The sequence below is a fragment of the Leucoraja erinacea genome, chromosome 6 (assembly GCF_028641065.1).
Source record: "Leucoraja erinacea ecotype New England chromosome 6, Leri_hhj_1, whole genome shotgun sequence".
Classification (NCBI taxonomy): domain Eukaryota; kingdom Metazoa; phylum Chordata; class Chondrichthyes; order Rajiformes; family Rajidae; genus Leucoraja; species Leucoraja erinaceus.
The window spans coordinates 87,383,415-87,397,794 of NC_073382.1; the positions used below are offsets into that span (position 1 = coordinate 87,383,415).

The 14,380-nt window shown below is 50.1% G+C and overlaps 1 protein-coding gene across 1 annotated transcript; it reads left to right on the top strand.

The window, feature by feature from the left end:
- Positions 1-1,124: 1,124 nt before the first annotated feature.
- On the top strand, positions 1,125-9,125 carry LOC129698403 (uncharacterized). The gene is made up of 6 exons (XM_055637550.1): positions 1,125-1,209; positions 2,106-2,146; positions 3,376-3,504; positions 5,359-5,409; positions 5,822-5,926; positions 7,692-9,125. Exon 6 carries the CDS (start codon positions 7,722-7,724, stop codon positions 9,030-9,032), a length of 1,311 nt encoding a protein of 436 aa, XP_055493525.1. The 5' UTR covers positions 1,125-1,209; positions 2,106-2,146; positions 3,376-3,504; positions 5,359-5,409; positions 5,822-5,926; positions 7,692-7,721; the 3' UTR covers positions 9,033-9,125.
- The last annotated feature ends 5,255 nt before the right edge of the window (positions 9,126-14,380 follow it).

Here is a 14,380-nt window from a genome sequence, read left to right on the forward strand (position 1 = left end):
TGTAGATGAGGCATGTTGGGACGAAGGGCCTGTTTCCACACTGTGTCACTCTGACCCTGTGGTGAGACCGCACCTGGAGTATTGTGTGCAGTTTTGGTCTCTTGATTTGGGGAATGAGTCACAGAGTCTTACAGCGTGGAAACAGGCCCTACGGCCCAACTTGCTCACACCGGCCAACATGTCCCATCTGGAGGTCGGGGGTGAGAAAGAGGGGGGTAGTGAGATACACACACACGCACACCCTTCTCTACCCCCTGCAGAGTGAGAGGGGGGAGAGAGGGGACAAGGCCAGCAGCATAATCAAGGGCCAGCCTCACCCCCGGCCACTCCCTCTTCTCCCCTCTCCCATTGGGCAAGAGGTACAGAAGTGTGAAAACGCACACACACCTCCAGATTCAGGGACAGTTTCTTCCCGGCTGTTATCACGCAACTGAACCGTCCTCTCACCAACTAGAGAGCGGTCCTGAACTCCCATCTACCTCATTAGAGACCCTCGGACTATCTTTAATCGGACTTAATCTTCCACTAAACGTTATTCCCTTTACCCTGTGCCAGTACACTGTGGACAGCTCGATTGTAATCATGTACTGTCTTTCCACGCAGTGGATAGCACGCAGCAAAACAACTTTTGACTGTACCTCAGTGCACGTGACAATAAACTAAACTAAACTAAATTTTCTCCTCTCTCATCCTCTCTGTCTTTTTCTGTCTCTCCCCCTCTCCCTGTTTCTCTCCCCCTTTCTCTCTCTCTCGTTCTCTCTCTCTCTCTCCCCCTCTCTCTCTCTCTCACCCTCTCTTTCTCTCCTCACCCTCTCTCTCCCCCTCTCTCTGTCTCTCTCCCCCTCTCTCTGTCTCTCCCCCTCTCTCTGTCTCTCCCCTCTCTCTCTCCCCCTCTCTCTCTCTCTCTCTCTCTCTGTCTCTCTCCCCCTCTCTCTCTCTCCCCTCCCTCTCTCTCTCCCTCTCTCTCCCCCCCTCTCTCTCCCCCTCTCTCTCTGTCTCTCTCTGTCTCTCTCTCTCTCTCTCTCCTCTCTCCCTCTCCCTCTCTCTCTCTCCCCTTCTCTCTCCCCCCCTTCTTTCTCTATCCCCTCTCTCTCCTCCCCTCCTCCGCTGCGTGGTGCAGTTGCTGTGAAGGTTGTCAACAGTGGGTTCCGGGCGTTCTGTTCAGTCCCGGAAAGAGAAACATAAAGTTCTACTGTGCGGAGTGTAGAGGTGAGTACAACCCCCCCCCCCCCCCCCCCAACCTGTCACACAGTGTAACAAAGTGTACACTCACACACTGCGCTAGCTTTGCTGCCTCACAGCGCCAGACCTGACAACAGGCGCTGTCTGTACGGAGTTTGCACGTTCTTCCCGTGACCTGCGTGGGGTTTCCTCCAAGATCTTCCGTTTCCGCCCACACTCCAAAGACGTGCGGGTTTTGTAGGATAATTGGCCTGGTGTCAATGTAAAGATTGTCCCCGAGTGTGCGTCGGGCAGTGTTAGTGTGCGGGCTATCGCTGGTCGGCAGGGACTCGGTGGGGTGAAGGGACTTGGGAGTGCTGGTGCAGGATCCCAAAAGCTTCATTTACAAGTTTAATTTAGTTTACATTTGGAGATACAGTGCAGGAACAGGCCCTTCGGCCCACCGAGTCTGCGATGATCAGCGATCCCCGCACACTAACACTACCCTACACACACTAGGGACAATTTTACATTTACACCAAGCCAATTAACCTACAAACCTGCACGTTTTTGGAGTGTGGGAGGAAACCGCCTATCCCCCACACACACACACACACACACACACACATGGTCTGGATCGAACCCGGGTCTCTGGCGCTGTGAGGCAGCAACTCTACCGCTGCGCCACCGTGATGCCGTTGAAAATCGGCAAACAGTGAAAGGCCTGGATGGAGTGGATGTTTCCACTAGTGGGAGAGTCTAGGACCAGAGGACACAGCCTCAGAATTAAAGGATGTTCCTTTGGCAAGGAGTTGAGGAGGAATCTCTTTAGCCAGAGGGTGGTGAATCTGCAGAGATAGATCGATTCTCTCCCTCTCTCACTCTATGTTTTTTCTTACTTCCCTCTCTCCCCCCCCCCCGTCCCTTCGTCTCCCCCACCTCAGCAAAACGTCGGGAGCGCGGGAGAAAGCTCAACTACTACAAGGTAAGAGGAGGGAACTCCATTCTGTGTGTGTGTGGGAGAGAGTGGGGGGGTGGTTGAGAGAGAGAGGATGGGAGAGAGACAGTGAGTGTGTGTGAGAGAGAGAGAGACGGGTAGTGGCGAAACGTCACCCATTCCTTCTCTCCAGAGATACTGCCAGTCCCGCTGAGTTACAGCAGCATTCTGTCTGTCTCTCACTATCCTCTCTCTTTCTCTCCATCTCCCTCTCTATCTCTCTTTTTCCCTCACTCTGTCTATCACTTCTGTGTGCCTCTCTCTCTTTCTCACTATCTCTCGATCTCTCTCTGTCTCTCCCTCTCTCCGTTTGCCTCTATTTTTCTCTGCCTGTTTGTCTCTATATTTGAGTATAGGAGCAGGGAGGTTCTACTGCAGTTGTACAGGGTCTTGATGAGACCACACCTGGAGTATTGCGTACAGTTTTGGTCTCCTAATCTGAGGAAGGACATTCTTGCCATAGAGGGAGTACAGAGAAGGCTCACCAGACTGATTCCTGGGGTGTCAGGACTTTCATATGAAGAAAGACTGGATAGACTCGGCTTGTACTCGCTAGAATTTTGATAGAAGATTGAGGGGGGATCTTATAGAAACTTACAAAATTCTTAAGGGGTTGGACAGGCTAGATGCAGGAAGATTGTTCCCGATGTTGGGGAAGTCCAGAACAAGGGGTCACAGTTTAAGGATAAAGGGGAAATCTTTTAAGACCGAGATGAGGAAAACATTTTTCACACAGAGAGTGGTGAATCTGTGGAATCCTCTGCCGCAGAAGGTAGTTGAGGCCACAGTTCATTGGCTATATTTAAGAGGGAGTTAGATGTGGCCCTTGTGGCTAAAGGGATCAGGGGGTATGGAGAGAAGGCAGGTACGGGATACTGAGTTGGATGATCAGCCATGATCATATTGAATGGCGGTGCAGGCTCGAAGGGCTGAATGGCCTACTCCTGCACCTAATTTCTATGTTTCTATATTTGTACCTCTGTCTCTGTGTTTCTCACTATCTGTCTGTGTGTGTATCTGTTTCTCTTTCTCTATCGATCTCTCTATCTTCTCTGTCTCTCCCTCTCTCTCCCTGTGTGTGTGTGTGTCTCTCTCTCTCTGTCTGTGTGTGTCTCACTTTCTCCCTCTCCCTCTCTCTGTGTGAGTTGGTTTCTCGGCGGTGCACTAACTGAAGCCCCCCTCCCCTGTCTCCCTCCCCGTGGTGTTGTTGCTGGCAGCGTTTTGGCTGCGGCGAGTGTTCGGCCTGTGCCGTGCCGAGCGACTGCGGTGAGTGCCGGGCCTGTGTCGGCAGGAACGGTAGGAACGGCAGGAGGTGGACGTGTCATCGACGGCGGTGCCACAAGCTGGTGAGGACGGATGCAAACCCGCTCCCCCCCCCCCCCCCCACCCCCCACCCCACCCTCCCGCTCTCCTCCCTGCATCCTCCCTCTCGCCCCCTCCCCCCTCCCTCCCCCCCCCCACTCTCTCTCTCCCCCCCTCTCCCTGTGCCCTCCACAGAGCGATGAGGTGGACATGTGAACAATGGTGTGTGCCACAAACTGGTGAGGACGGATGCCAACCCACCCCACCTTCCCGTCGCCCCCCCCCCCCCCCCCCCCCCCCTCTCCTTCGCCGCCCCTCACTCCTCCCTCTCCCTTCGGCCCTCCGAGCCCGCACCGACCAGTGATCCCTGCACACTAACACTATCCTACACACACTGGGGGACAATTTACAATTTTGACCAAAGCCAATTAACCTACAAAGCCACCGTGCGGCCCTTGTTGTCGACCCGGGAGATCACTAGGTCACATTCACGTTATAGGGATAGAATTAGGTCATTCGGCCCATCACATCCACCCCGCCATTCAATCATGGCTGATCTCTGCCTCCTAATCCCATTCTCCTGCCTTCTCCCCATAAACCCAGGTTCAATAGACAATAGGTGCAGGAGTAGGCCATTCGGCCCTTCGAGCCAGCACCGCCATTCAATGTGATCATGGCTTATCATCCCCAATCAGTACCCCGTTCCTGCCTTCTCCCCATATCCCCTGACTCCGCTGTCTACAAGAGCCCTACCTAGCTCTCTCTTGAAAGTATCTAGTGAACCGGCCTCCACCGTCCTCTAAGGCAGAGAATTCCACAGACTCACAACTCTCTGTGTGTAAAAGTGTTTCCTCATCTCCGTCCTAAATGGCTTACCCCTTGTTCTTAAACTGTGGCCCCTGGTCCTGGACTTCCCCAACATTGGGAACGTGTTTCCTGCCTCTAGCGTGTCCAAGAATGTCCTTTCTCAAATTTGGAGGCCAATCCGGCACACAATACTCCAGGTGTGGTCTCACTAGGGCTCTGTACAATTGCAGAAGGACCTCTTTGCTCCTATATTCGATTCCCCTTGTTATAAAGGCCAACATGCCATTCGCTTTCTTCACTGCCTGCTGTACCTGCATGCTTACTTTCGTTGACTGATTAACAAGGCCCCCCAGATCCCGTTGTACTTCCCTTTTTCCCAACGACACCATTTAGATAGTAATCTACCTTCCTGTTTTTGCTACCAAAGTGCTACCAACCTCACATTTATCCACATTAAACTGCATCTGCCATGCATCTGCCCAGTGCTCTCCGAATGTGCGGCTATTTCATCTTTTATAATTGACTCCAGCATCTTCCCCACCACCGATGTCAGGCTAACTTGTCTATAATTCCCTCTCTCCCGCCTTTCTTAAAAAAGTGGGTTAACATTAACTCCCCTCCAACCCACAGGAACTGATCCTGAGTCAATAGAACATTGGAAAATGATCACCAATGCGTCCACGCTTTGGTGCTGCCTGTACGGAGTTTGCACATTATCCCCGTGACCTGCGTGGGTTTTCTCCGGGTGCTCCGGTTTCCTCCCGCACTCCAAAGACGTGCGGGTGTGTAGGTTAATTGGCCTGGTAAATGTAGAAAAATTGTCCCTAGTGTGTGTAGGATGGCGTTAGTGTGCGGGGACCGCTGGTCGGCGCGGACTCGGTGGGCCGAAGGGCCTGTTTCCGCGCTGTATCTCTAAACTAAACTAGTGACACCCATTTTAACAAGTTCGACGTTGGAACTAGCGGGACTTTCCTTGCAGAAAGCGCCGCCCCTCCCACCGGGACCGAAGGGGTGGGCGGAGGTGGGGGTGGACTGGTGTGAGGGGGGCCTGTGTGTTCACTTCTGTCTCCTTCCCTCCCCGACCTCTGAAGAAGGAAGTAAAGGTCGAGCCACAAGGCACAAAGTCACTGGATGGACCTAAGGTGGGTGCGCACGCGTTTGTGTGTGTGGGGGGAGGGGGGGGGGGGTGGGGAGGAGGGGGGGGGAGGGGTGGTGAGGGGGGAGGGGGAGGGGTGGTGAGAGAGAGGAGGGGGGTTTGAGGGAGGGGAGGGGGTGGTGAGGAAGGAGGAGGAGGGGTGGTGAGGGGGAACGGTAGTGAGGGCGGGAGGGGGGAGGGGGTGGTGAGGAGGGGGGGGGGGACGGTGGTGAGGGGGAGGGTAGTGAGGAGGGAGAGGGAGGGGTGGTGGGGGGGGTTTGAGGGAGGGGGTGGAGGGGGTGGGGGAGGGGGGGGGGGTTGGTGGGGGGGGGAGGTTTGAGGGAGGGGGGGGGTGGTGAGGAGGGAGGGAGCGTCCTGCTCTATAAATAATGGCGGGAATTTGTTTCCCCCTTGGTCAGAAGAAGACGAAGCGCCGGTCCCGCAGAACGAAGAAGCCAGCGCCGAGCAGAGCACCGCCCACAGACATCAAGCCTGACCCCAGTGGCCCGGGTAAAGTGTCCACGGTTGGTACCACCCTGTGTACTATCTGCTCACTGCGCTGCTCCCTTCACCAGCTCTCTGGGCCAATGCTTCCAGCCCCCACCATGTGTGTGTGTGTGTGTGCACGGAGAGAGCTTCACTCTGCGTAGGTGTGTGTGTGGGAGAGAGCCTCAGTATGCGTGTGTACGTGTGTACGTGCGTGCGTGTGTACTCGCCCGCATGCGTGCGAGAGAGACGGAGGGAGCTGACGCACCATTGCTGCCACCAGGACACCAGTCACAGTGTGGACTCTCCCGTCCTGAGCCAACAGGAGATGGTGGGCTTGTCTTGTTTGATGTCTTTGAATGAGGAGATCACTCAAGTCCGTGCCGACCAGCGATAGCCCGTTCACACACTAGTTTAGCTTAGAGATACGGCGCGGAAACAGGAGGCCCTTCCTTCGGCCCACCGGTTCGGCGCCAACACATTAACACAGGCATGAGATTTCTCCGCAAATTTAAAATTCGTTTAAAAAAAGCCTAAATCTCCGCTACAAATGGCTTTCCATGAGACGGTGAGCCGCTGCCCCGATGGTGGAGTGCGTGGAAATCCGCGGAATCGATTTTAGCGGAACGCGTGTATGATAAGATTCACTTCTTAATAAACGGACAACTCGCAAAAACGTGAGGTGGACCAACTCAAGCTTTACTGATCATCAGCCGGCAGAAATGACGGGGATACCACAGTCAAGTACGCGCCACCACCTTAATGAACAAAGGTTTGCACGGTGCTTTATATTGTGTGTCACTTAATCACATTCCAAAGATGCTCACAAGATTCAGTCAATACAGACTCAGCTCATTGTCTCAATATACATCACTGAGACAATAGATAGTAGGTGCAGGAGTAGGCTATTTGGCCCTTGGAGCCAGCACCGCCATTCAATGTGATCATGGCTGATCATCCCCAATCAGTACCCCGTTCCTGCCTTCTCATATCCCCTGACTCCGCTATTTTTAAGAGCCCTATCTAGTTCTCTCTTGAAAGCATCTAGAGAACCTAACTCCACTGAGCAGAGAATTCCACAGACTCACCACTCTCTGTGAGAAAAAGTGTTTCCTCGTCTCCGTTCTAAATGGCTTACTCCTTATTCTTAAACTGGACCCTGGTTCTGGACTCCCCCAACATCGGGAACATGTTTCCTGCCTCTAGCGTGTCCAAGCCCTTAACAAGTTTCAATGAGATCCCATCTCATATTTCTAAACTCCAGAGTGTACAAGCCCAGCTGCTCCATTCTCTCAGCATATGACAGTCCCGCCATCCTGGGAATTAACCTTGTAAACCTACGCTGGGCTCCCTCAATAGCAAAAATGTCCTTCCTCATATTTGGGGACCAAAACTGCACACAATACTCCAGGTGTGGTCTCACTAGGGCCATGTACAACTGCAGAAGAACCTCTTTGCTCCTATATTCGATTCCTCTTGTGATCAAGGCCAACATGCCATTCGCTTTCTTCACTGCCTGCTGTACCTGCATGCTGACTTTCATAGACTGATGTAACGTGTTAACATAGCACTTATTCATCATAACTTACACCACAGGGGCAAAACCGGGGGCACCACCCAAGATCTACCCGTGCTGGAGGCAAGACGCCTAAAGTCAAGCTAACGCTTTGTCAAAAACTGAACAATTTGGTGATATTGTATGGGAGCGATATATTGTCCGCAGACGATGGCATGCTGTTTTGCAAACCTTGTGCGAAAACAGTGTGTCATGTGAAGAGATATTTTGTCTCCCACCATTTACAGACAGCTAAACACAAGGCGGCATTAGAGAAAATGAAGGCTGGAAATATGCAAGCTGGTGTCCTCACTACTGGCTCTACTACTGGCTCTACTGCTGGCTCCAGTCGCAAATCTGAGTTTCCGAGATATCTCTGCAAGGCATTCATTGATGCTGGAATTCCACTGGGGAAATTGGAAAACAAATCTCTCCGAGGTTTTTTGGAGAAATACACGGAGCAACCTATACCGAGCGAGTCATTATTATGGAAAAAATATGTTGACAGCAACTTTGACATTGTCGTGCAGAAAATCAGAGACAAAGTTGCATGCAACAAAATATGGATCTCGATAGACGAGACAATCGATGCTGTGGGGAGATATGTTGCTAATGTGGTCATCGGTACACTGGAGGCTGGTCAACCATCACAGGAGTATTTGTTGACTTCGGAAGTATTGGAGAAGACAAACAGCTCAACTATTGCTCAGTTGTTTACATCTGCACTTACTGTACTTTGGCCAGAAGGTATAAAACACGAGAATGTTCTTCTGTTTGTGACTAATGCAGCTCCATACATGAAAAGCGCTGCTTGTGCTCTTAAAGTTTTATTCCCCAAAATGTTGCATTTGACATGCTTGGCTCAAGGACTCCATGAAATTGCAGAGCACATACGCAGCTTGTTTCCAAATGTTGATCGCCTGGTTTCCAACGCCAAGAAAATCTTCCTCAAAGCACCGTCACGTGTGCAGTTGTTCAAGGAAAAGGCACCCGAGATTCCGCTACCTCCTCAGGCCGCTTTGACTAGGTGGGGTACATGGCTCTCTGCTGTACACTACTTTGCTGCACATTTTGAAACGATAAAAGAAATCGTGAACTGTTTTGAAGAAGAAGAATCTGCTGCTGTCAGGATCGTCAGTGAAATCATGCAGAACCAGTCCCTCCACCGTGATCTTCTGTTTCTTGCTTCCAATTTTGCAAACTTCCCACAAGCTATCGCTTCCCTTGAGAAACGTGGCGAAACATTAACGAACAACTTGCAAGTTTTCAACGAAGTAACTGACGATCTCCGTAAAGTTCCTGACGGCGTAGGTAAAGACATACAAGAAAAATGTGAGAGAGTGATTTCAGGTAACAAGGATCTTGAAGAAATACAAAACATCAATAAAGTTCTCAAAGGTGGTTGTGATGTACAAGGTATCGACATCAATATGGAGTCTGTAGCTTGTTTCAGGTATGCACCAGTGACCTCAGCTGAGGTAGAAAGAAGTTTTCCACAAATGAAGCATACTTTGTCTGACACTCGGCATTGTTTAACACCAGATAATATGAAAAAAATGATAGTAATTATGTGCAACCAGGAAATGTAGTATACCTTTATATTATCATTTTTAACCATATTTTGGTGGGAATTACTTGCCCTTTTATGCTTTTTTTTTGTCAATAAATGCCTTTTTCGTGCCTTTTTTGTAATTTTATTATGCGTTTTTGCCTGCCTATTTCAGTTTTTTAATGCCTAAATCTTGTACTTCCCCTTTTCCCAACTTGACACCATTCAGATAATAATCTACCTTCCTGTTCTTGCCACCAGTGATTAACTCCACATTTATCAATCAACCAATCAATTTTATTTGTATAGCACATTTAAAAACAACTCACGTTGACCCAAGTGCTGTACATCAGAGCAGATACTAATGTGCTACATACAATGGTACACAGACCTAACAATACATACATAAACTGTTTACAACGCACCCTCAGAGGGCCTCAAAAACACTAGGGAGTAGAAATAGGTTTTGAGCCTCGATTTAGAGTCAAGGGAGGGGGCAGTTCTGATGAGAAGAGGGATGCTTTTCCACAGTCCACAGCAAAAGCGCGGTCACCCCTGAGCTTAAACCTAGACCGTGGGATAGTCAGTAGCCCCAAGTTGGCTGACCTGATTCAAGATCAAGATTCAAGATTCAATTTAATTGTCATTTGGACCCTTTGAGGTCCAAACGAAATGCCGTTTCTGCAGTCATACATTACAAACAAATAGACCCAAGACACAACATAATTTAAATAAACATCCATCACATCGCTGTGATGGAAGGCCAAACAAACTTATCTCTCCACTGCACTCCCCCCCCCCCCCCCCCCCCGATGTCAGAGTCAAAGTCAAAGCCCCTGGCTGGCGATGGAGAGTGTCCCACGGCCATTAAAGCCACGCCGGATGGTGCGAGGTCGCACACCGGGTCTTGGTGTTGGAGCCCCCGGCGTGCGCTCGCAGAGTCCCGCAGCCATTCCAAGCCGCGCGGGGCGGTGATGTCAGGCCCCGCTCCAGGAGCTCTTCAACCCCGCATCTCGGGCGGGAGAAGTCGCCGTTGCGAGAGCCCTGAAAAGCGGTCTCCCTCCAGGGACCCGCGGGCTCCCGGTGCCGCCGTCCGCCAGACCCGCAGTTGCAGCCTCCGAATCTCTGGAGGTCGGGCCGCAGCAGCAGCAGCGCTCCACCACCGCTCCGGACTCTGCCAGCTCCGCGACGGTGAGGTGAGTAGTCGGCACCAGAGCCCCCGGTCTTCTCCTGTTGGAGGCCGCTCCTCGTTGCAGCCCCAACGACAACGGAGACCCGACAAGAAAAGGTCGGGTCTCCCGTGCAGGGAGAGATTTAAAAGTTACCCCCACACACACACACCCCAACAAAAAATAACAAAAGCTACATAGAAACATAGACAAAAAATAATAAAAACGCGGACGTTTTTATTAAATAATAAAATAATAAAAACGTGGACCTGAGGGACCTGGAGGCAGAATGGTGGGTTAGAAGAATTTTGATATAGTGGGGGGGGGACAAGCCCATCAAGGATGGAGCCTTGTGGCACCTCGCAGAAAAGGCTAGCTTGGGAAGAGAAAGAATTGCCTATGTTAGTAGAGAAACTCTTATTTTTGAGGTAGGAAACGAACCAGCTCAGGGCAGTGCCTAAATATCCGTTGGACTTCCCCTCTTCCCAACTTGACACCATTCAGATAATAATCTGCCTTCCTGATCCTTGCCACCAAAGTGGATAGCCTCACATTTTTCCACATTAAACTGCATCTGCCCACTCCCCCAACCTGTCCCAGTCACCCTGCATCCTCCTCACAGTTTACACTGCCACCAAGCTTTGCGTCATCTGCAAATTTGCTAATGTTACTCTTAATCCCTTCGTCTAAGTCATTAATGTATATTGTAAATAGCTGCGATCCCAGCACCGAGCCTTACAGTACCCCCACTTGACACTGGATTACAAAAAAATCTCATTGGGTCTGGCAGCATCTGTGGAGAACATGGATAAGTGATGTTTCAGGTCCAACATTTTGTGTCTTGTAACAGTTGAAGGTTTCAAAGGTCTATTATTGCCATGTGTACCAATTAAGGTACAGTGATATTCGTATTACCATAGAGCCATACTAAAGAAAACCAACAAGACATACAAGTACACAAGAGTGAACATATACATCCACCCCAGCAGATTCCTCACGTTCCTCAATATGATGGAAGGCAATAAAGTCCAGTCTTCCCTCATTTTCTCCTGCGGTCGGGACGAGGGAAGATCCCACATCGGGGTGATCGAAACTCCCGCGTTTGTGCGGTCGAAACTCCCGCGTTGGGGCAATCGAAACTCCCGCGTTGGGGCGATCGAAACTCCTGCGGCTTGGAGCTCCCGAAGTTGGTTTCTCTAACCAGACACCGTGAGCTCCACTTCTGGAAGGCTCCCGCGCGGTCGGAGTTTCCGAGGTCGATCCCTGGCAAAGTGATCGGCAGCTACACGATGGTGAGTCCCCGCGGTTGGAGCTCCTGAAGTCGGTCTCCAGCAGAGTCCCGCAACTCTTCAACATCAGGCCACAGTGTGGACGGAGATACGATATGGAAAAGAAATCGCATTTCTGTTGAGGTAAGAGAATTTTAAAAAAGGTTTCCTCCACCATCCCTCCCCACACCATATAAAACAAGCTATATAACACATTTAGCACATACTGTAAAACAGAGACGGAAGGGAAGACGGACTGTTGGCGGGGCAGCCGTTGCAGCGTTGAATGGAATTAGAGAGGAGGAACTTTATATTACTAAAAGTCTGATCTTGACCACTTCCTGTTCTGTATATTGATTGTAGAAAAAACACCACTTACGGCTGTGATTTTTGCCATCTTACCCCTCCGCTGTGCAGCACGTGGATTTTTCCCATCGATGAAAAATAAAAGTTATTAGTGTTTAAAAAATGTTGAGATTCTCTCTCCTGAAGGCCCACGCCCCTTCCCCATCTCTGCAAGATTGGGGAGCGAGGGTCACGTCTCTCAGTCTGAGCTGTGAATAACACTGAACACATTTTTACTAAACTGTGAGTGTGATTTTACTGACCTTTAGTGCCCTTAATGTGGTTTGCAAATTAAAATGTCGTTGGTTTGAAGTGAAGTACTGCAAATGGCTGTCGGTGGTGGTTGGTTTGAAGTGAAGCACTGCAAATGGCTGTTGGTGGTGGAAACTTGATAACTTCCTGTTTGTACTGTATGTTGATTTTAGATAAAACGCTACCACTTACGGCTGTGCTTTATGGCCATCTTACTCAGTCCCCCTCCGCTCATCAGGTGCAGAGGATTATTCCCATCAGTGAAAAATAAGTGTTATTAGTGTTTAAAAAATGTTGAGAATCTCTCTCCTGTCAATCGTGCCATGAAGGCCATGCCCCTTCCGATGGGAGGGGGAGGGATTATAAAACCCAGAAGTGTGGGTGTGACTCAGTCACTGCAAGATGGGGGAGGGAGAGGTCATGACTGAGCTGCGAATCAACAGAACACACTGAATGTCTGCTGAACTGTTTATGTGGTGTTTTGTTTGGTTTTATGGTGGTCTCACCCTGCTTGAAATGATATGAAACTGCATTTGAATGTGGTGGCCTTGCACTCTGCATGAAATGGTAAGAAACTGCATTTGAATTTGGTGGCCTTGCACTCTGCATGAAATGGTAAGAAACTGCATTTGAATTTGGTGGCCTTGCACTCTGCATGAAATGGTAAGAAACTGCATTTGAATTTGGTGGCCTTGCACTCTGCATGAAATGGCATGAAACTGCACTTGCATTTGGTGGCCTTGCACCCTGCTTGAAGTGGTATGACACTGCACTTGAGTTTGGTGGACTTGCACCCTGCTTGAAGTGGTAGGAAACTGCACCTGAATTTGGTGGCCTTGCACCCTGCTTGAAATGGAATTTCAAGGAATAGCCGCGAGTCAACTGCCAGGCCACCAGCTGTGAGTGAGCTGCCAACACATCAGGCTTGAGTGACTGAGCTGCCACCCCAAGAATCCATTTGGCCCACAATGTCCATACTAGCCCTCTGGAAACTAGTCCCTTCAGCCCACAAACCCATACTAGCGCTCCAGGAAGCCCCCTCTCCACACTGGCCAATATTGGAATTGGTGGAGAGGTGGAATATTACGTTGGGTGACCAGCCCTCCCGTGTGAACATGGGACCCAATGGGTCCCACTTAGTTTAGTAACACATAAATATACATTTTATTTTGCTGCCCTACAGAAAAAGTCAGGAACAGTGAGGGATGCAAAATGATATTTATGAAGCCAGTGTTTAAGAAAGAACCGCTGATGCTGGAAAAAATGAAGGTTAACAAAAATGCTGGAGAAACTCAGCGGGTGAGGCAGCATCTATGGAGAGAGGGAATAGGCGACTTTTCGGGTCGAGACCCTTCTTCAGACTGATGGTCAGGTTGGTTATTGCAAACTGAGCGGAGGAGTTGGGTGAAGCGATCGCTGAGCCTGCGCTTGGTCTCACCGATGTAGAGAAGTTGACACCTGGAACCAAAGATCATAGAGCAGAGCCTGGAACAGCGGTGTCAAATCAGTGAGACCAAGCGCAGGCAGGCTCGCCGATCGCTTTGCCCAGTCCGCAATAACCAACCTGATCTCCCGGTGGCTCAGCACTTCAACTCCCCCTCCCATTCCCAATCCGACCTTTCTGTCCTGGGCCTCCTCCATGACCAGAGTGAGTCCCACCGCAAATTGGAGGAGCAGCACCTCATATTTTGCTTGGGCAGTTTACACCCCAGCGGTATGAACATTGACTTCTCCAATTTCAGGTAGTCCCTGCTTGCTCCCTCTTTCCCCTCCCCTTCCCAGCTCTCCCACAGCCCACTGTCTCCGCCTCTTCCTTTCTTCATCTCGCCCCCCCCACATCAGTTTGAAGAAGGGTCTCGACCCAAAAACGACCCAAAAACGTCACCTATTCCATCTTGTAAAGAAAAAGTTGCCGGTATGTACCTTTAATAAATATATGTGTTACCTGACCAGAAAACAAAGTCATTATGTTTAATTTTTCAAAGGTGCTGATAAGCTGTATAGGTGCGTACCATCACAAAAAAATACATTGGATATTGGTATTGGTTTGTTAGTGTCATGTCTACCAAGATATTATGCAAAGGCTTGTTTTTTTAATGCTATTCACATAAACAGCATGATGAAAGGACACAGAGTGCTGGAGTAACTACGGGACAGGCAGCATCTCTGGAGAACATGGAGACTCAACATTTCAACTCGAGACCCTTCTACAGACTGACCAGAATTTGTTTTCCAAAATGTCTGATCTGTTTAAGAATAAGGGGTCGGCCATTTTGAACGGAGATGAGGAAAAACCTTTTCAACCAGAGTTGTGAGTGTGGAATTCTCTGCCTCAGAAGGCAGTGGAGGCCGAT